This window comes from Durio zibethinus, chromosome 13 (genome assembly GCF_047325235.1).
Source record: "Durio zibethinus cultivar Kanyao isolate XHJ-2024 chromosome 13, ASM4732523v1, whole genome shotgun sequence".
Lineage (NCBI taxonomy): Eukaryota > Viridiplantae > Streptophyta > Magnoliopsida > Malvales > Malvaceae > Durio > Durio zibethinus.
This window is the reverse complement of record NC_143174.1, coordinates 983,192-1,004,301: the sequence shown is the minus strand read 5'-3', so window position 1 is coordinate 1,004,301 and position 21,110 is coordinate 983,192. Positions and strand designations below refer to the sequence as shown.

General features: G+C 31.7%; 3 protein-coding genes across 3 annotated transcripts; 1 reads left to right on the top strand and 2 right to left on the bottom strand.

Annotated features, from left to right (window-relative positions):
- Positions 1-3,546: 3,546 nt before the first annotated feature.
- Positions 3,547-7,136, bottom strand: LOC111303565 (leucine-rich repeat protein 1-like). The gene is made up of 6 exons (XM_022899917.2): positions 6,796-7,136; positions 5,852-5,923; positions 5,487-5,630; positions 5,080-5,151; positions 4,899-4,970; positions 3,547-3,846 (listed from the first exon to the last, which is right to left on the bottom strand). The coding sequence occupies exons 1-6, from the start codon at positions 7,002-7,004 to the stop codon at positions 3,774-3,776; spliced, it is 642 nt and encodes a 213-aa protein (XP_022755652.2). The 5' UTR covers positions 7,005-7,136; the 3' UTR covers positions 3,547-3,773.
- Positions 7,137-11,311: 4,175 nt separating this feature from the next.
- On the top strand, positions 11,312-19,561 carry LOC111303564 (protein argonaute 4-like). The gene is made up of 23 exons (XM_089742556.1): positions 11,312-11,429; positions 12,598-12,837; positions 12,947-13,152; positions 13,242-13,466; positions 13,561-13,697; positions 13,779-13,876; positions 13,962-14,059; positions 14,230-14,401; positions 14,497-14,613; positions 14,700-14,807; positions 14,941-15,003; positions 15,103-15,216; positions 15,328-15,493; positions 15,584-15,696; positions 15,829-15,966; positions 16,109-16,239; positions 16,519-16,584; positions 17,335-17,398; positions 17,564-17,675; positions 17,760-17,833; positions 18,768-18,862; positions 18,949-18,980; positions 19,192-19,561. The coding sequence occupies exons 2-23, from the start codon at positions 12,601-12,603 to the stop codon at positions 19,365-19,367; spliced, it is 2,742 nt and encodes a 913-aa protein (XP_089598682.1). The 5' UTR covers positions 11,312-11,429; positions 12,598-12,600; the 3' UTR covers positions 19,368-19,561.
- A 148-nt stretch (positions 19,562-19,709) lies between these two features.
- LOC111302647 (early nodulin-like protein 20) lies at positions 19,710-20,612 on the bottom strand. The gene is made up of 2 exons (XM_022898460.2): positions 20,310-20,612; positions 19,710-20,158 (listed from the first exon to the last, which is right to left on the bottom strand). Exons 1-2 carry the CDS (start codon positions 20,485-20,487, stop codon positions 19,833-19,835), a joined length of 504 nt encoding a protein of 167 aa, XP_022754195.2. The 5' UTR covers positions 20,488-20,612; the 3' UTR covers positions 19,710-19,832.
- Positions 20,613-21,110: the final 498 nt, after the last annotated feature.

Sequence of the window (21,110 nt, the reverse complement as noted above, 5' to 3'; positions counted from 1 at the left end):
TCTTGGTTTCGAGCTAAGATTCCCTCTCCTTTCCCCATTGTAAGGGGCTATACCCTCCTCTGAACAAAAAAAAAATAGCAAGCTTAGGGTTAACATGCTAATTCAGACTGAGCTTATAGTCAGCAATGTGACAAATAAACATCTTCACATAATATTAGGTAATCAGCTAAGGTAACTGAATTGACATAAAATTTAAAAATTAAAATCATCTCGACGTATCAATTTAGATCAAATTAACAAAATTATCTCAATTTAATTGATGACTCACGTTCTAAGAAAAAATATCTATTTTACTACTTGAACCACAAGATGCCCCTGGTCGAATATTTCTAGTTACTATGTTGATGTTTTTCTCTACAACTTGGTGAAGAATAATTAGAATGTGAATCATGCTGATTCATGAGTCCAAGGCTCAAGAGCTGGTTGCATTCCCACCACCGAATAATATTGTTGTCTTCTGTTTGTTACAACTTTGTGCATAATTTCACGTGCATTAGGCAACTTTTTCCTTCATTTTGTTTTGTTTTTTGTTTTTTTTTTTTTTTTTCGGTTGGATGATAAGAGGAGAAAGAGAATTGAATTATCATACAGTTTCACTAATTTTAATGATTAACACTGATTTCTAATAAGTTTTAATTATGATAAATACTATTCAAAACGAGGACTATATATATTTATTGACTGATGGAAAAAGTAATAGAGAAATTAGATGGAGTTACCGATGAACTGTTAGCTCAATCATGATTTTAAATTCAAATCTCAATTGTAATTTAAAAAATAAAAAAAATAAAGGAAATTTACTAAAATTCATTTGCTAATTTTTATGGATTGTCATTAATACTCAAATACACAATCAAATTCATTGCGACAGACATTTTCAATACAGAAACAATCAAATTGTTTTTTGGAATATATCCCAAATAAAATCCATTGAGGAAAAACAGTAACAAAACAAAATTTAGCTAATTAATTATATACTATTATGATTCCACTTTATTTATTCTTCAAAAGATGCCCGAAGAATAAAGGAATTAAAGAATATGATATTGAAATCAGGAATTTGGCATCAACAATCAAAGTTCTGGTTTTTTTTTTTTTTTTTCAAATGGTTGAAATACACGATTAATGGAAAATAGTCCTCTACCCTTGATTGATAAAAAATTGTTCTTTAAGTGTTTGATGAAATCACCAAAAAAAATTTATTATTAGTTAAATATTCAGATCCAATTTTGTTTATCTTTTATTCGCCAGGTTTTTTCATCATTATGAGATTAGTTTAGATTCTTTTTCCTCCACATGTAAAATAAAACAAGCAAAAGTTGGCAGCATCTCTTTTTGGCCTTTTTCCCATAGTGATGATTGATTTCATTCAACACTTGATCATTATGTTTGCTACTTTTAAAAAAAAATTTTTTTTTCTTTGATCAATCCTGGTCATTCCTCACTATATATATACGCATTTTATTATATGATGATATTTCTGGTAGCATAATTATATATATATTTAATTACTATCATTCTATATATATTGTGCAGTTTACTTTTCATTCAATATGTATAAGAAATATATAAACATGGGCAGCATGTTGTCCCAATTATGAATGGTAGAGACTTGAGAAGTTGCTTTAGAGCAAAGTTTTGGAGGAAAATAAAAATGGAAGAAAACCCATGAAGAATCATGCAGAACAACTATACAAAACGAGTTAGAAAACGATTTTATAAACTACTTATTGTTGTTCAAAAACTGGGACAAAAATTGCAGAGACAATAGAAAACTTCCATTCTGCAAAATGCTACACTAGTGGCCCCAAGTAAACTTTACAATATAAATATCAAATACGGTATAATAACATGACATGAACATATATTTAAGTAGAATATAAAATTAATACGATTTAAAATTTTAATAATAATAACAATAAATAAGTTTAACAAAATTAAAAATATATTTTTTATATTTTTATATTGACATAAATTATGATATAAATATATAAATTTTAATACTTTATACAATATAAATATTATTGGGCATCATTTGACAACTTTAAATCTTCTTCTCGTTTTTGGTGGTCTGTGACACAACTTGCAATTGCCCAACAGGAACCAGGTTCCCAACTATGAATTAATATTCTTGGGCATTTTTCAATTAAGGAATATTGTTAGTCAACTTTATCTGTAATTGTCAATGATTCCACCTAAAAAAAAAAGACATATTGGATTTGTATCTGGCATGTTTGCAATGATTGAAGTTTCCCAAATGTTAAAATATGATTGTTTTAGTTCCTTTTTCATGTTTGACACCATGGATGTCTGACGTGGATATATATGCTATTGCATGTTGCTAAGTAAGTGGCCTTCCCTAAATGAAATACCTACCAAAGTCGCAGGATAAAAATTTTAAAAATAGTTTAGTACTTTTAAGAAGTGGGATTTGAACCAACGCACTGGCGCCTTAGATCACTTGGGGAATTCGACTTTCAATAGGCAATTCGAAACTTGCTTTTGTACATCGAGGATTTCTCGTCAATGGAATTATTACATATAAGAAATCAATGCCACAAGCATCATATGAGAACTACTATGGCATTAGTTAGGGGCCGATTTGATTAATTTGAATTAAATTATTTTATTTTATTTTTATTAATCAAGTTAAATTTATTAATTTTAAAAATTAATTGATCGAATTTAATTTGATCAATTCGATTAATTATTTTGATTAATCAAATAATAAATATATTTAAATTATACTATATTTTAAATTTTAAATTTTTCATATTTTAAATAAATTAATAAAATTATCCAACAAAATATTCAGATACTTAAATATTATGTTAAAAACTCTAATTTATAAAATAAAATAATTCATTTTATATATTTTTTATTTTATAATTGAATTTTGTTATATTTTTATTAAAATTTTGATTAATTAAGTTAATTTGATTTTTAAATCGAATTAATAAAAAATTGATATTATTTTAAAATCACTTTTGTTAATTGATCAAAATTAATTCGACAATTAATTGATTAATCGAATTAAATTAATTTAACCGATTAATTTAATTAAAACCGAATTATGAACACCCTAATAATATGGATAGGATACCATTTCAATAGATGAGAAAAAAGTTCGACTTTTTCTTTTCCGAACAGAAGAAGACCATCAAGCCAACAATCTGGGAATGCCACTTGAAAATTTGTTTAATTACAAGCTGTTTCTGGCTTACTTAAGATCCTAAGAAGGAAGGGCTGATAGTTGATTCAAACTTTTGTACTTTCTGCAAAATGGGATATAGGAAGAGGCTTTGAACTACCTTTATTTATGTTCTATGGATCCAAAAACAGAGTTGCTTGCTTGCATACATTTACAACCTAAACAATGTTTATGTTCAACTTGTCCCTTGCTGTGCACCTGCGTTACTATAACAATACCATTAGGCATCAATACCACTGGAGCATTTTGATGGAATGTAGCCTGTGGAATCCAGAGACATTCTAAATGTGACGTGAAACCAGATTGCAAGTAAGCCAAATCAAGGATGCACACCAGACGTAAACTTGTCGCTACCATTACATCAATGCTAGTTGTCTTGAACATCTTGGAAAGAGTAGGATAATTGTGTTACAAATGCTGATACAGTCACGCTGGTATTCAGATTTACAGATTAATTATATTAGGGATTGCATTTGACAAACCCCATTATGCTGTGTGATAATACACTTAAAATCTTGTTAGTACATATCTAATTCAAAGCTTTGCAGCGTCACTCTGTCCTTCACGAACAGTGTGTGTCATAACTTGCAAGCCCCAGCAACTCAGGACCTTCGAGTCGAGGGTTTTTCTCAAAGCTATATAAATTGGAACAATATTAAGATCAGTGATTTCACATAGAGGGAAAACAAAAGAAATAAATAGTTAATAATAAACTTATATGGAGAACAAAAGAAACAAAGGCATAGGCGCATGCCCTACAGAAATATAAATATTAGCAATGTGCCCAATGAGAAAAACACAAATGACAAAGCACATCAATAAGAACAGAATGTTCCATCAAAGAAACCCTTTCAAGCAGAGATAAATTGAAGCTCATAGGTAGATTATCAAATCATATCATATTTACATGGATGTTTCCAATTGATATTAAGTAAACACGTAAAAGAAACAGAGGCTGTACTTGCCCCAGACTCATCACCATGCATTATAGTGTAAAGCACATTGGAACACTTAATAGCATTCTGCCAAAACCGTCCATGAATAACTGACACTGGTTGCACAATCATAAAGAATGCCACACACAAGGACTACACTTCTGCTTATCTAAAAGCAGTTAGAAAATCCAGCTTAATATTTTTTACCCCAAAGGCTTGAAACTGCATGATGCATCCTTCTCGTTTTAATTTTTAAACACTCCTCAAGCTTTATCCCAGCATCAAAACTAACATTATGAACGTATGGGTGGTTGAAATAGCAAATTCACGATGAATTCCAAGTTACTTTTCCAGTTATGAAAATTTTCCTCTTTTATTCATTGTATTGGTTCAAGAAATCCAGAGAGGTGTAGGAAAGAGAAGTAAACATGGCATGGAATTTTTCAGAATGATTACTTCCACCGATGCAAAAACTCACAAATTCATGAATACAAAGGCTTTAATGATGTATATTTTAAAGAGACTTTTAGTAATTGGGAAAATCAGCAAAAAATGTTTGAGAAGAAATGCCAATAACAAGGTATAATTTATCAAATTTATCCAAAGGAAAATGGGGTACAATCTATAAATGCTAGCAACCAAGGTGAATCCAAGATCAATAATCGCACCATAACATGCACATACCACCAACATCCTTGTAACCAATCATGATCCGTAGCTAAATTTAGAAAAAAGAAGAAGGTCAAGCTTACTTGTTCAGAGGAATGTGCTCAAATGGTCCACTGGTAGGAATTGTTCCACATAAATCATTGTTTGAGACATCGCTGGAAGAAAAGAGGTAAAGTTCTAATGACATAAGATTAATATTTCACAAAACAATAGCAGAGAATTATATTTTTGAAAATAAATTACTTGAAAAATTGCAATACTTACACAACTTTGAGGCTTGAAATACCAACAAGTTCCCTAGGGATAGCTCCAGTTAACTTGTTGTCATTAAGCCGCCTGTAAAATGAAACAATGTGAGAAAGACTAGCGATTGGATATTACAACGATACATAGACTAATCCTGAAAGAAAAACAAATGAGAAATGACTAGTATTCCAGTTTGTGACATGAGAATAACTATGAATGGAGCATAGCAGCATCCAAAGAAAACACTAGTAGATAACCAACCATTATCTGCTGCTCATAATTTACTTAAGCCCCCAGATAATCTATTATCTAATCCATCATTGATTTTCAAGTCATGCTGACAAAGGAAAGCAACTGAGAGAAATGAACGACTGATCATAGTCTAATCATGCATGAAGAGACAAACATTGGACTTGAACACTCACAAGAAAACAAGAGACTTCAATTTCCCTAGTGAAGGAGGAATGGTGCCCGAGATGTTGTTGTTATATAGGTCCAAACTGATGAGGCTCTTCAAGTTCCCAAGTTCAGTAGGGATGGTTCCTTGGATGTTATTTTTGTAAAGCTCCCTGCATGAGAGAGAAAAGAGTCGGAAGTGAATAACAATGGTTGCGTATCAACAGTTGTACCCAATACTATAAACCACTTTTAAGTTTTTGACGCATGGTAATAAATATGCTACAAGTAAACATTTATGCACAAACAATAAACACATGTAAATATGTTGGGAACTCCAGAATCTGGATAGTAAGGGCGGGAGAGGAAAAATGTTAAAGGAAAAAGAACTTACAGATACTGCAAATGCTCAAGCTTCCCAAGCTCTGGTACCAAATGTCCAGACAGGTTGGAATTACCTAAATCTCTGCAAAAAGAAAGAAAAAAAAAAAAAAAACCATTTGAGATAGCATGGCAAAATCTCATAATACCAGAGGTAGGTAATACAATAAAAAAATGCCATATAAGAATGCTAATGGCACACCTCTTACCAATTAGGAAACTACAAATAAAATCGTTCTCTCAAAGCCATCAAAAAACATCCAATTGTATCATTTTTATTTCAATCCATCATAAAGGGAAAAAGGAGACCACTATACATAAACATCTCTTATTCACGCAGGCAATTCTACAGCTTCCATTGACTCAAACACACCTGTGCCAAAGAACTTGAAATAATTCTGCTTATAAAAGGCTCGTGTAATGGAATCGAATCCTCCAAAAGCATAGGAATTAAAACACCATTTAGAATCTAGAACCCTAACTAACGTATGATTAAAGCTTTGCTATAAACTTTTATAAAGAGTATTATTATGCCAAATCTATCATTATTCCAGATAAAAATACTTTAAAACCATTTTTTTACATATTTGCATTTTAATAACTGCTAATAAGCAAAGTACTAGCTCATCTAATCCAACAGTTACTCATAGAATTCAGGAAAATAAACAAAAAAAATCGATTAAAATAAGCATATATTAACCCCCTCCCCCCAAGAAATACAAGCTTCAGAAAATACAACAGTTTCTCATTGGATATACCCACCATTTTTTCCCTCCAAAACAAACCCATATTGAAAATAAACAATAAATTCAATTAAAGAAACCAAAACCCAATTTAAACCACCAATTCACAAGCTATCACACAATGAAATTAACCCATCTCCAAAGTAAATGAACCCAAAATCATAACCCAGCAACCTTCAAACCCAAAACAAAAGGGAGAGAGAAATCAGCATACACTCTAGTGACTCTATTATCTTGGTTACAAGTGATGTGGAACCAAGTACAAGGGTTAACAAGGGTCGGATCCCAGCTCTGGAACACGTTATCCGGATCCGTTAAGCTTCTTCTCAAAGCGTAAAGAGCATCTCCATCCGAGTTTCCGAAGACGGAGGGAATCAGGGTTAGGGATACAGAAAAAGCCCATAGCCAGACCGGTGCCGCCATGGGAGATGTTAGTTTCAGATGCTCTGCTATGGTTAGGTTTCTAAAGGGAATCGGCTTTGAGAATGGGAGAGTAAAGGCATTGGTTCCTCTCTGTTATTTTCTTCTCTACGTTTATCCCTTTTACTTCTTTTTCAACGTTTACTCTATCTATTTCAATACTAAACTTTTCATAGTTAATTTTTTTTTAAATAATTAATGGAGCATCTTATTTTTTAAAGGAAAATGATTTTATAGTTTTGCATCCAAATTTTGAGTTTTAAATTATTAAATTAATAGTACTAATATTAAATAATAAATTAATATTTATAAGCTATTTAGATTTATCTTGAATAAAATTTGAATTCAACTCAATCATTTTAAAATAAACTTAAATAATTTAATTTATTGAATAAGTCAGAATTTGAATTTGAACAACTCTAAATTTTTAAAAGTTGAATTCAAGCATTTTAATATCTTGACTCGAATAAGAGTTTAAGATAGGTTTTTAATTTTAATAAATTTTATTATTTCAATTAAAAAAATATTATTTTCTTATATATATATTAATTTGAGTTCAAATTTGAATTTAAACATATAATTTAACTTAAAATCGAGTTTATTTTTTATTAAATGAATTTAATTAAATAAATTCGAATAATTTGATTTTTATTTATGGGTTGAAGTAGATTATTCTTTTTAATCAATCAAAACCCCTTTCCAAACTGCACAAAACTTTTTTCAAAGCATATGACTTTTTTGGGTGTAGATGATGATATCTATACATATTGATATATATCATATAATTCTTATATATATTGCACCACATAAGTTGATATATAAGAATCTAAATCTGTCGAACCACTCATGTTATGATCTTCTACATCTTAGGTCTTCTCGTTATCTGGTTTATGTTATTCATATCAAATAATTATATAACATCCAGACCGAATAATTCTATGAAATTACGTCGATACTTTCACATATTGTGAGTAATGTAGGAAACATCTTTATTTTTCTCTTGAAGTATAACTAAAATTTAAAAATTAAAATTCAATGGAGCTTAAATCAAATTTTAAATAATAAATTTTAAGTTGAGCTCAATTTTTTTATTATATTAATTTAGTTAGACTTAATTACACTCTTATTTTGTATAATTTATTAGAAAAAAATCTTAATTACCTAAGATTCCATTATTCCATGGTTTAAAAATTTTCCATTCTACCAAACACTTGTAGTAAATTAACAAATGTGTTAATAGAATTTAAAATTTAAATAAATTGATCTATAGATTTATTTAAAAAATAACATTCAATAAATTTAAATTAAAAATTTAATACATATAACAATTGAATTATATTTATTTGTAATAATCATTGTGACATACAAGAGTTAGTTACCTTTCCTCCTTTTAATCAATTAGGATTTAAATTTTTTTAAGGAATAATTTAATTATTGTGAAAACATTTTAAAATAAAAATTTTAAATGCATTAAAATCAATGTGAGTTATAATTTTTTATATAGCTCGAAAAGCATATTAAGTCCAACCAAAATCGAAATATATCTTTGATTGTATTATTAATAAATAATAATATAAAGCAAAATTTATTACTAAATTAGATATAATGGAAAAATAATTTTAGGAAACAGAAAATGGGTCAATTAAGGGAACATGGCATGTTTGACTGATCGAGATGATGCAGAAAATTTCGTAAATTGAAAATTGAAATCTGATTACAGTGAAGCAAAGGGCACTGACATTTTTTTTTATTTATTTTTAAATTTGTTCACACCCTTTCTGAGTCAGTGAGCCCATTTTGATTGGTTCATGAGAAACTTCGGCCTGGATACGGTTCATTTTGATCCACAATACCATCACGTTCACAAACAAGCCCAGCTTTGGGTGATGAGACAATAGCTTGAACAGTTTAGGCGCGGAGACCCAAATTACTATTTGCGAGATGAAAATAATGCAAAAAAATAAAAATAAAAGTAATACGATTTAAAATTTTAATAATAATTATATAAAAATTAATAAAATTAAAATAATATATTTTATATTTTTATATGATATGAATTATAACATATAATTTTTAATATAAAATATTATTTAAATACATAAATCATCAAATTTATCATTGACTATAGTGTTTTCATTCTTAATTTCTAATCTCAACTTACTAATTTTGCATCCATTGTACACTTTGCAAGGAATATTATTTCAATAAATTTACGAAATCAAATGACATTATTATTTATGTTTAAAAATGGATTTGGTTATAAATTTAAAATTTAATTTAATTAATTTATATAATTATTTTTTTTAAATAAAAATTTTAAATTCAAAATTTATCACTTATAACTTTATATCCAATTATTTATATAAACTGTTAGCATGATAAGAACTCAAGTTATACATAAGTGTTTGATTTAATAATAAATGCATATATTTTTTATTATTCCAATTGAATCCATCCCATAAAAAAAAAAAACAACCTTACTAATTAAAATACATTTTATATAATCAACGGATAAATGATTCAAGTAATGCATTTTTTTTATCATTTAAATTTAAATTCATTAAGAATATAAAAAAATAAAAATTTCTTAATTCATTAAATTTGACATAATAAAATTTATTTCAATTGAGTCGAAAAAAAAAAAAAATATATATATATATATATCCCTTTTGAGTACAATTCTTGCCTAATTTGCTTCTCCTTTTAATTGGTAAATTCTCATAAATCCCCAAAACAATAAAAAATAAACGAAAAAATCACATCACGAGAAACGTCACCTAATAAATTTAGTATGAATTGTTGAAACATCCCTTTCACGCTACTAATAATCCATGTAATCCTTTTCACTGTTTTATAACATATATATCACGCAAGCTTTTAACTAATTTTAAAAATGTAACGTCTGTCAGTCGTCATCTCTTATTAATAATATTGACTCGAGTACAATAGAGTTTAGGTACGGTGATATTTGTATATTGGTATCATATATAATATTAAAATATTTGTATTTATATTTTAGGTAATATTAAATTTTATATATTTATATAATATTTTATATAAAAATTATACGTAATAATTTACATTGATATAAAATATGAAATAATTTTTTTAATTTTATTAAATTAATATATAAATATTATTAAAATTTTAAATCGTATTATTTTTATATATTATTTTGATATTATATTATATGATCGTGTTATATTTTAAATTATTAAATTTAATAAATTTTATTTTTTATTAACTTGAAATCAAATTAGTTAAGAGAATGTAAAAAAAGTTATTTTATAAATTTATTAAATTTACTATAAATAAATATATTTAAATAAACTTTAAAAAATATATGAAACAAAACATAAAAATCACTTGCAACTAAAAAAAAAAAAAAGGTTCACATTGCCCCCGGTTAAAAAAAAAGGGGGCAATTAACAATTAAAATATGTAAAACACTTTGATAATTGTATGGTATAAGGTAATACTATTATTATAAAATTTAGTAATTAATGGATAAGTACCAAAAAAAAATAGTAATTATTTTCATTTGAGTGATTGATAAAATTAATTGTGATGAAATTAAAATAATAATAAAAATTATTATAATTATGATTAAAAAAATTTATATTAAATAAAATTTACTAAAGTGATAAATTCAAGTTCGAGGGAATCTACATAGGCACTCAATCTCTTATTCGGTAAATCCTATAGTTATCTGATAAATAAAATCCTAATCTCACCCGCACGTATCATCCAAATCTTGTCACATCCATATCCATTGCCGCAGAGTCAAAATTTTTTAATACTCCAGACCATAACTACGTGGTCCCACAGTACTCACTTTTTCTTCGCGCTTCTCCTTTTGCCTAAATTACCCTTCTCCAAACCCATCCCTCATTCCCATTCAACAGGGACAAGTCCGGGGTTTTAAATTTCAACAGGCCTATAACCGTCCAATCAAAAATTAATTAAAATTTATTTCCCCCGTAGAGAAACGTAATCGCCGTAACCGAGGTAGTGACATAACAGTTATTGCCCCCCGAATGCGTGCGCTTTGGATACTTAACAATAAAGGCAAGAGAGGATGATCCCATGCACTCTCACTATCATCATGACAAAATCAGTTTATCTTTGATCAAATCAAAGCCGTATGACTTCAGCCGAGTCGACAGATGAATTCGACTTACAGTTGACCAAAATTGACCAAATGGACGGTAGAGATGTGGCAAGGTACAGCGATCGTTTAAGCCGCGATGCAGAGGAGACAATTGATACAGTAACATAGTACATAACGGAGGAACAAAAGCAAGTTCGTCGTTTCAAGTTCTATTTCAGAGTAGAAGAGAGAAAGAGAGTAGCGTTGACACTTACTTCAGTGTTTGGGTTTTAGGGTTTCCTTTGATCAATTGCCTTTGTTTTCTCTTCAAATTTCAGGTATTTCTCTCTAAATCCTGTTTAATTTTAGCTTTTTTTTTTGACATGTTTGTTGTTACTGTTTTGGATTTTGTTTTTACTTCACTGGTTTTTGAAAATTTTTTTAAAAGTTTTCTGTTTTGATTTTTTAAAGTTTTTTTTAGGTTTGTTCCGTACAATGCTGTTTCTTCATTAGAAGATTGATCTAGGTTTTTTTTCTTCCTGTTTTTGTTTTACACTTCTTTAACTTTTTTTTTTTTTCTGAACTAACCCTTTTTTCCATTTTAAAAAAACTGTAATAAAATGTATTTTTTAGCAGTGTGGAGCACTTTTTTCTCACTTCAGTAGGCTTTTAATAACTATTATTTTATTTTATTATTGTTTTTTATGGTTAAAGATTGTTCCTTTTTTGTCATCCCTGTGAAGTATCTGAAAAGCTGTTACATTTTTGCTTCATTTGAATGACGCCATAGTGCCTTTGGGATCAAGCTCACATTCTTAGAGGTTCCCTTGTTTTGTATTCTGAAGTTTTTTTCTTCTTTTATTTCATCATTTACTCTTATTTCTCTATTTTTGCATGTGCGTTTTTCAGCATTCATCAAGAGACGCTTTTTTGGCTGCAGATCCTCTGATTTTCTATGTAAACGTGTCTTTTCTGTGGTTGCATGGTGGCTTTTTTAGCATATTGTTGGAAAAAAATTCCATTTCTTGATGGTATATAGTTTTAGCATCTTGACTTTGATTTCTCTTTTTGGTTGTTTGAATGTCTGCATGTTTTCTTATATTCCAGTCTGCTAAGATAATCTTCTAAGCCATTATGAACTCCCTGAATGTCTTTGTCTATGTTTTTCTTAAAAGAATTAGATATATGTTTGTTTTACTATATTTAAAGTATAGGAAGTATGATCTTATCAAGGAGATACACATAGATAAACACTATCCAGTTGAATAAGTGAAGTAAGTATTAAATGGTATAGATGGATGAGTTTTAAGATCGTGATATATCAAGAGTAATTGCTTTCATTCTCTCTCTCTCTCTCTTTTTAACAATAACTAATTCATTAACTCTAAACTAGTTTATAGTTTTCTTCATATTATTACCTACTTTTTGGGGAGTTTGTGTTGTAGCTAATCTTAAATGCTTGCTAATATTCTTTTTCATGTAATACGTATTGTTCTTCCATGTTAGGATATGGACTCGTTTGAGCCAAACGGTAGTGGGGCAGCACAGGACTCACTGCCTCCTCCCCCACCTTTGCCTTCCAATGTGGTACCAATCAAAGCAGAATCTGAACCTGCAAAGAAGAAGGTTGCACTAGTCCCAATGGCCAGGCGAGGTGTTGGATCTAAGGGGCAGAGGATACCTATTCTCACCAATCATTTCAAAGTGAATGTTGGAAGTGTTGATGGACACTTCTTCCATTACAGTGTATGTAGTGTGATTCCTTCTTTCTATGCTTTTCTTTTTTCCTCATTTGACATTTGGTAAATGGTAATTATTGATGCAAGTTTCTTCTTCTTTGCATTTGGTTCAACAGGTTTCTCTTTCTTATGAAGATGGCCGCGCAGTTGATGGCAAAGGTGTTGGAAGAAAAGTGATTGATAGGGTGCATGATACATACAGCAGTGAGTTGGCTGGAAAGGACTTTGCATATGATGGGGAGAAGAGTTTATTTACTGTTGGTCCTCTACCAAGTAACAAGCTTGAGTTTACTGTTATACTTGAGGATGTTACATCTAACAGGTAGACATGCACTTTGGATTGATTTTTAGCATTTCTACTGCTCCCAGTCATTGTTATTACAACTTAACTGTGGATTTTTTTATGTATAGAAACAACGGAAATGCAAGCCCTGATGGACATGACAGCCCATATGAGCATGACAGGAAGCGATTAAGGCGACCATATCAGTCAAAGACATTTAAAGTTGAGATTAGCTTTGCCGCAAAGATTCCCATGCAAGCCATTCAAAATGCGTTGCGTGGACAGGAATCAGAAAACTCGCAAGAGGCCCTAAGGGTGTTCGATATCATTTTACGGCAGCATGCTGCAAAACAGTGAGTTGAAATATGTGTTTGTGAATTCTTTTCTCCACTTTTAGGTTTTGGTCCTGGATGTATATTTATTCTGACATTACCTTGAATTTCATAGGGGATGCCTACTTGTACGGCAATCTTTCTTCCAAAATAATCCAAACAATTTTACAGACATTGGAGGTGGTGTCTTAGGCTGCCGGGGTTTTCATTCAAGTTTCAGAACCACTCAAGGAGGCCTTTCACTGAATATCGGTTGGCATCTTATCTTTTGGATCTAATGCATTTGTGTGCTTTATATTGTTTGTTAAGTTACTCATTTTCTTTCTATTCCAGATGTATCAACTACCATGATAATTCGACCTGGTCCAATAGTGGATTTTTTACTTGCTAACCAGAATGCGAGAGATCCCGACTCCCTGGACTGGACCAAGGTAATCAATAACTACTTTTTTGCCAAGTAAATTTGTGTTCCCTTGCATCAATTATTAAATCACTATTGTATGGTTCCCTGAATAGGCTAAACGAGTGCTTAAGAATCTGAGGATAAAAGTCAGTCCATCCAATCAGGAGTACAAGATTACTGGATTGAGCGAACAATTCTGTGAAGATCAGTTGTATGATTTCCTGATTTCAAAACATTGCTTTTTCTTTGATTCTTGCTAAATCCACTATTTTTTTTCCATTGAGCTTAAGCTTATCCTGTTAGCATGTTGTGTAATGCTTCAGTTGCAAGTTATTAAACCGATAATTTTTTATTCATTGTGCACTTGTGTACTTGATGTAGGTTTTCATTGAAGCAGAAAAGTATGAAGAATGAGAATGGCGAAGCTGAGATACTGGAGATTACTGTTTATGACTATTTTGTCAACCACCGCAACATACAGCTGCGTTATTCTTCAAGGATGCCATGCATTAATGTTGGCAAGCCAAAGCGGCCAACATATATTCCTATAGAGGTGAATTGATGGGCTATGGTTTTGTTTAGTTAAATGATATGTGTAGCAACTAATTCTTGTCTATGGTTTGTTGTGCACCTGTTGCGATACGATAGCTCTGTTCTTTGGTGTCCTTGCAACGTTACACAAAAGCACTAACTACTTTCCAAAGAGCTTCGCTGGTCGAAAAATCAAGGCAGAAGCCTCAAGAAAGAATGAGTGTCTTGTCTAATGTAGGTCTTTTCTCTAAGCCTTTGACTCATATCCCTTCACCTATGCCATAACTTATGTGTCATGAGTGTTGCAACTTTTTATGCAGGCTTTACATAGCAGTAATTATGGTGCTGAACCAATGCTGCGCTTATGTGGTGTATCTATAAGCTCTAATTTCACTCAAGTGGAAGGCCGTATTCTTCCAGCTCCAAAGGTAGATAAATGTTAATTGCCTTTCTAAAATTCTTTTCCCCTTGATATATCAAACATTTATGTTGGTTGTTTAGGGTTATAGTAATGAGCTTTCATTTAAATCAAATTCTAACTGAATTATCTTTCAATGACAGTTAAAAGTGGGCAATGGTGAAGATTTCTTTCCACGAAATGGGAGGTGGAATTTTAATAATAAGGTCTTTGCTCTCTCTCTCTCTTTTGTTTTTTTGGTCAGCCTTCTATGTTATATATGTTTCATCTCTTGTTTCTCAACAGTTCAGTTTATGCTTTTGTAGAAATTAGTGGAGCCAACCAGGATTGAACGATGGGCTGTTGTTAACTTCTCAGCACGATGTGATATAAATAGCCTAGTACGGGATCTGATTAGATGTGGGGAAATGAAAGGAATAGTAAGTCCAGCATCTGATTTTTCTTTTGTTTAAGGGATTTGTTAGTTAGCATAGATAAAGTTTTAGAATTCAACTTGTTGGCTTAAGTTCTTTTTCATGTCTCTGTTTTAGCGTATAGATCCTCCATTTGATGTGTTTCAAGAGACGAACCAGAACAGACGTGCCCCTCCTGTGGTTAGAGTGGAGAAGATGTTTGAGGAGATCCAATCTAAACTTCCTGGAGCTCCACAGTTCCTTCTTTGCCTGCTGCCTGATAGGAAAAATTGTGATCTTTATGGTGTGCACAATCTCATCTGATCATACATTGGCCTTGCAAGTCTTTCTTGAAATCTTTTCCTTAAATATAATGTTCATTAAATCTTTTAAGGTCCATGGAAGCGAAAGAATCTTGCTGAGTTTGGCATAGTCACTCAGTGTATGGCTCCAACTAGGGTCAATGATCAGTACCTTACAAATCTGCTTCTCAAGATCAATGCAAAGGTCTGCTCCTATCAAATATGCACTCTTTTTATTTTTTTTATTTTTATTTTTTAACTTTAAGCAGTTCTTCTTGTTGCAGTTCTAATCTTTGGTATTAAACCTGCTAACATGTCTATTACAATCTGCTCACAGCTTGGAGGTCTGAATTCGATATTAGCAATTGAACAAACACCTTCAATCCCTGGTGTTTCAAAGATTCCGACTATCATCCTTGGCATGGATGTGTCACATGGCTCTCCCGGGCAGTCTGATGTCCCGTCAATTGCTGCTGTAGGGATTATCTTATTCCTTATTGTTGGGTTTCTTGAGTTTCCATCAATTGCATGCAATTTGTGACAGTAGTTATAGAGATGTGATTTGGCAGTCTCTGCTTCAAATTTTGGGAGTTTTTTTTATTGTGTTTAATTTTTAGGTGGTCAGCTCCAGGCAGTGGCCTTTGATTTCCCGCTATAGGGCATCCGTGCGTACGCAGTCGCCTAAGGTTGAGATGATAGATTCTCTATTCAAACGAGTGTCTGACAAGGAGGATGAAGGTATCATGAGGTGTGTTTCAATCATAAAGTTATTTGACTGAACAAGGGACAAACATTGCCAAAAAAAAAAAAAAACGAAGGACAAGTGTTTTTTGTTGAAATTTAATTTTTATATCCTTTTCCTTTCTTATTATTTGGAATGTCAAGTGGTAGTTATTGAGTTTGTTTTAGTAAGAAAGTTGTGTGATATGTTATTCTGCTGGTAATCATTTATGTCTGTAGTGTTATAACTTTTGGGTCTAGTGATGTATATAGTTTGTATACCTAATCCTAATTTCTTTGATCTCAGGGAGATTCTCTTGGACTTTTATACGAGTTCAGGAAAGAGAAAGCCTGATCAAATCATAATATTCAGGTTTCTTTTCATTTTACATTTTACTGTTTATCAGATCCCATCTGTATAATAAAAATATTCTAAATCATACATAGGTGGAGGAATACATTTTTGGGGAACTCAGGGATATAAAATTTGGTTTTGCTAGTTCTTAATTGCCACAGTGTCTCTGCATTGCAAACTCTACTTGTATTGACTTTTAAGTTATTCTCTTAAATAATCTTTTACTTGTATAATGAGAATGTGTTAACTATTATTTGGGAAATACTGTTTTGATCTTCATGTATCTTTTATCTGCAAAGTATCTTCATTGTGCTTGCAGATTGTACAAGTTGATGTCCTTTAAACTACCTAGCATGTTTCTTTCTGCCTGCTATTTGAAATTCTTTGGATCTTTCTCATTTTCTAGTCTTTTCTATTGTCCTCATTTTCTGTTCTGGTTATATGACTTAGGATGTCGTATTCCTTCTCACAAACATTTACTTGTATATGTCATATGGTTAGGTTCTATGAATGTAATATCCGCTATATAAACTTTCTTATATGTTAGGATGCTGTGAATTTTTATAATACTATTGCAAGTGTTATGGTGCTTGGTGAATCTTTATTGCATTACATGCCCTGTTTTTGACAGTTTTTTTTATTGCAAATTTTATTATATCTTCTTATGAACCATCATGTCTCTTGTACATTTTTCTTGTAAGCTAGTTTGTTCTTATCTGTTGATGTTTCTGTTACATTTTCTTGCTCATTATTCTTGCCTCAACTCAGGGACGGGGTTAGCGAGTCACAGTTCAATCAAGTTTTGAATATTGAACTGGATCAAATTATTGAGGTATGCAATGCTGCCTTTCAATCCTGGGAACTAAATTCTATGATTGCAATTCTTTTTAAATTATTCATGCAAACTAAATAAGACAACAGTGCTAGTGATAAAACATTGTCTTAAGTTGATGGTGCTGGGGATAAGTCATCTCTTGTTAACATTTCTACTTTCTAGGCTTGCAAGTTTCTTGATGAGGCATGGAACCCCAGGTTTGTGGTCATTGTAGCACAGAAAAATCATCATACAAAGTTTTTCCAGTCGGGATCCCCTGACAATGTCCCACCTGGTGAGGCTTACTAATTATTTGATGCACGTTATTTGGTACCTCTGTTATGATTGTCAAAGTTGATCCTTTTCTTTTATTATGCAGGAACTGTGATAGACAACAAAATCTGTCATCCAAAGAACAATGACTTTTATCTTTGTGCACATGCTGGAATGATTGTAAGTATTTCCAGATTTTTGTTTCAGTTGAACAATCACTTTTATCTTTGTGCGCATGCATGATTTTCATTCTGGATCTGTGATGAATCTGATGTATTAATATCTACTAACTCTAGACATCAGTGTATAGAGTATAATTGTTTTTTGGGAGAAACACATTCTTGCATAAATATGTTTCATGCTACTTAATACACATTTCAATAGAGAATAGAGATGGGAAAATAAATAAGCAATGAAGTTCAATGAGATTTATAACATGCCATTTATTCAAAAACTTCTAAAAAGGGAGATAAACTTTGACACCAACACATCCAAAATACTTGATTAGTGAAGACGTTGCTGACTACATTTTTCAACTTGCCTTATCTGTTCAGAATTCAATCTGTATTTAAAGTCAAGTTTTTATTGTTATAAAAAATGTGATCAAGATTAGAGTTCCTCTTATGGTGATTGTATTCTTCATCCAAGTTTTTCTTAATGCCTTGGCGATATCTTACGGCGATGTATCTGTATAAAAGAGCCAAAAGTTGTTAAAGTGAAGATGGTGTTATACAGAAGCCAATTTTTAGTTTAAGATGATATTTAATTTCTACCATGTTAAATTTTGTTTTTGGTTAAAACAGTAATATTTGTAAGTTTTAGGCCTGTCTTTGTGAACTTTGTTCCTTTTCTCTTTGTTAAATGTGATTCAAGGCTCTGGGTACTGCCTCTGACTTGTTTTCCATGTGCTGATCTTGCTCAATCATTGCAATCTTTTTTCTTTATTTATTTGATTGGCCAAGTCTATATTTGAATGTTCGTTCTAAACATCTTTGATAATTCATGACAAAAGAAATTGCTATTATAGACTTTTGATGTGTTCTAAATCTTGGTAGCCCTCCATTTCTTTAATTGTAATGTTCAGTTGCTTATATAATTTATGTTTGCTGTTCAGGGAACAACAAGGCCTACTCATTATCATGTTCTGTTAGATCAGATTGGATTTTCACCTGATGATTTGCAGGAACTTGTCCATTCTCTTTCATATGTGTAAGTTAATCGTGTATTATAAAAGCTTCACAAATGTATTAAGCTGTAATCACTATTGCAATCCTTATAATCTTTGTTTATTGCAGGTATCAAAGAAGCACCACTGCCATATCCGTAGGTAAATATTCTCGATGAGCTGCTGCCCTAGTGTTTTTGATATGCTTTTTCTCAAATGCCAAGTTTATTTGGTTTACCTAATGATTTTCCCACTTGAAGAGATTTGTCCTAGTGTCTGTCGGTTATTTACTTGATTTTGTAATTCCATTTCTTAAAGGTGTTTGTTTCAAATCTTACCTTGGATTGCATATCACAATGTCCTTTTGGTGCAGTTGCTCCTATTTGCTATGCGCATTTGGCAGCTTCACAGTTGGGTACATTTATGAAGTTTGAGGAGGCTTCTGAGACATCCTCAAGCCATGGTGGGGTGACCGCTCCTGGAGCCGTTTCTGTCCCCCAGCTGCCCAGATTGAAGGAGAATGTCTGCAATTCCATGTTCTTCTGCTGAACCTGAAACCTTTTGAACCATGTTTTTGTATAGGCTTTGGTTTTTTACCAACTGAAGTAGGCCTATCCTAGACTTTTCTGATGATGTGCTGTTCTCTGAATCATCATCCATTTTGATTAACTTATTGGATATTTGGCCCTTATGTATCTAAAGACATGTATGGTTGACTAACGAATGTTCATGTTTTCAGTGCCGTTTCCCCGTCTGATTTTTAGATTTCTTGTCGTGCAACCTTTTACTGAACATCAGTGCATAGCCCCGGGCATTAATAACTTGCAGCAATTTGTATGCGTTGGATGATCCTGCTGCTATCTTTATCAACTTACTCAATATGTTGCAGTTCTTCAGAATTCAGTTCGAGTTACATTGGCCAAAAAAAAAAAAAATAATAATAATAAAATGAAAACTTGGAAGAGTCAGATGTTGTGGTCAAAAAATTTTAAGTACCCAAAAAAATGTAATGTTTCAAAGGAGCATCCATGCCGAAGTGGAGGCAACCATAACAAGCAGGACAAACTTTCCAGGAGAGTTTGATGCAGAGCTGATGGTAATAGGCAAATAACCATTTGTCAGCGGAAAAGGCGGGGAATCTTGGACAACGATGGCAACTTTCATTCCTTTGAAACAGTAGCCTCGGCTGCTTATGAAGTAATATGGTTTTGCCTCTGTGAGATTAAACACATCCCTGCCTCCCTTTGTGATGTTCTTGATGAAATTTTCATCAATGCAATCGCGATAGCTTGTCTTGTTCACTTCTAGAACAGTATATAGCTGCTTGTTGAATCCAAAATCTACACAATGAAATTCATGACTGTCAAATGCAACAGCTCTCTCGCTTGTAATATCGAACATGCTCTATTTACTGGGTTCTTGAAACCAAAATCAAAGCACATTTGAAATTAATGGGAGAAAAAGAAAAAAAAAATCAAAGAGAGAACTTACAGAGCCAATCACCAACATAGAACTGCTCATGAATTGCCCAATCAGTGAAGTTAACATTTGGTTTCCAAGTAAATCTTCCTCCTCCAACCCTGTGTAGAACTGGCTGTCTGCTTTCTGTGTTCACAACTGTTACCATAAGCAGCACCAGGCAGGCAAGTATTATCTTCAAGCCCTTCATTTTCACGCACTCCTTTTCCCGCCAAAACTTTCACTCTTTTAATGGCTCTTTATTGATAACAAGGCTAATGAGTTACCAGCACATGCATTTTACATTCATATCTATAATCACATAAATCTTAACAGTTTGTAGCAAGAAACCTGGCGCCAGTTAAAAGAAGCACATTTTAGCATGACCAGACTAACTAGCTCACAAAATTTCCATGGTCAATAATCACCTTAATTGTTTTCAAACAGATCCTTTTATGTGAATCTTGGGTGATTGTGTTTATTCTGATTCTAGAACATCTGCTGTGGATAATCAAAGATATGCAGAATGTTAGAAACCATATGAAGAACTTAGCTGATATAGAACTTGGATTGAACGTTACTCCACTCTTTCTAACAGGAACAGACGGGTATAATGAGCATGCACTTTCTTTTTCTCTATCTTTTTTTCATTGATAATTATAAGGTTTCTATGAACCAGTTTTGGCAGTAAAGTTGGCATGAAGTTACCTTGAGGATCTATTTCTTAGTTTCCTTTATTTTTTTTAGTTTATCTCTCAACTTTGTTGCGTAACTAATATGGGATTTTGAGCGTGGAATATTTACATAAAGCACCATCAAACAGGCCAATTAGAA

What these genes read in the sequence shown, in the direction of transcription:
- LOC111303565 (XM_022899917.2), bottom strand. Translation starts at nt 7,004, where the DNA reads ATGGCGGCACCGGTCTGGCTATGGGCTTTTTCTGTATCCCTAACCCTG. An exon ending in GATAATAGAGTCACTAGAGT is followed by an intron (nt 5,924 to 6,795) that starts GTATGCTGATTT and finishes TTCTTTTTGCAG; the next exon opens with AGATTTAGGTAATTCCAACC. An exon ending in CTTGAGCATTTGCAGTATCT is followed by an intron (nt 5,631 to 5,851) that starts GTAAGTTCTTTT and finishes TCTCTCATGCAG; the next exon opens with GGAGCTTTACAAAAATAACA.
- LOC111303564 (XM_089742556.1), top strand. Translation starts at nt 12,601, where the DNA reads ATGGACTCGTTTGAGCCAAACGGTAGTGGGGCAGCACAGGACTCACTG. An exon ending in GTATTCTTCCAGCTCCAAAG is followed by an intron (nt 14,808 to 14,940) that starts GTAGATAAATGT and finishes TTTCAATGACAG; the next exon opens with TTAAAAGTGGGCAATGGTGA. An exon ending in GATCAAATCATAATATTCAG is followed by an intron (nt 16,585 to 17,334) that starts GTTTCTTTTCAT and finishes GCCTCAACTCAG; the next exon opens with GGACGGGGTTAGCGAGTCAC.
- LOC111302647 (XM_022898460.2), bottom strand. Translation starts at nt 20,487, where the DNA reads ATGAAGGGCTTGAAGATAATACTTGCCTGCCTGGTGCTGCTTATGGTA. An exon ending in CTATGTTGGTGATTGGCTCT is followed by an intron (nt 20,159 to 20,309) that starts GTAAGTTCTCTC and finishes TTCATTGTGTAG; the next exon opens with ATTTTGGATTCAACAAGCAG.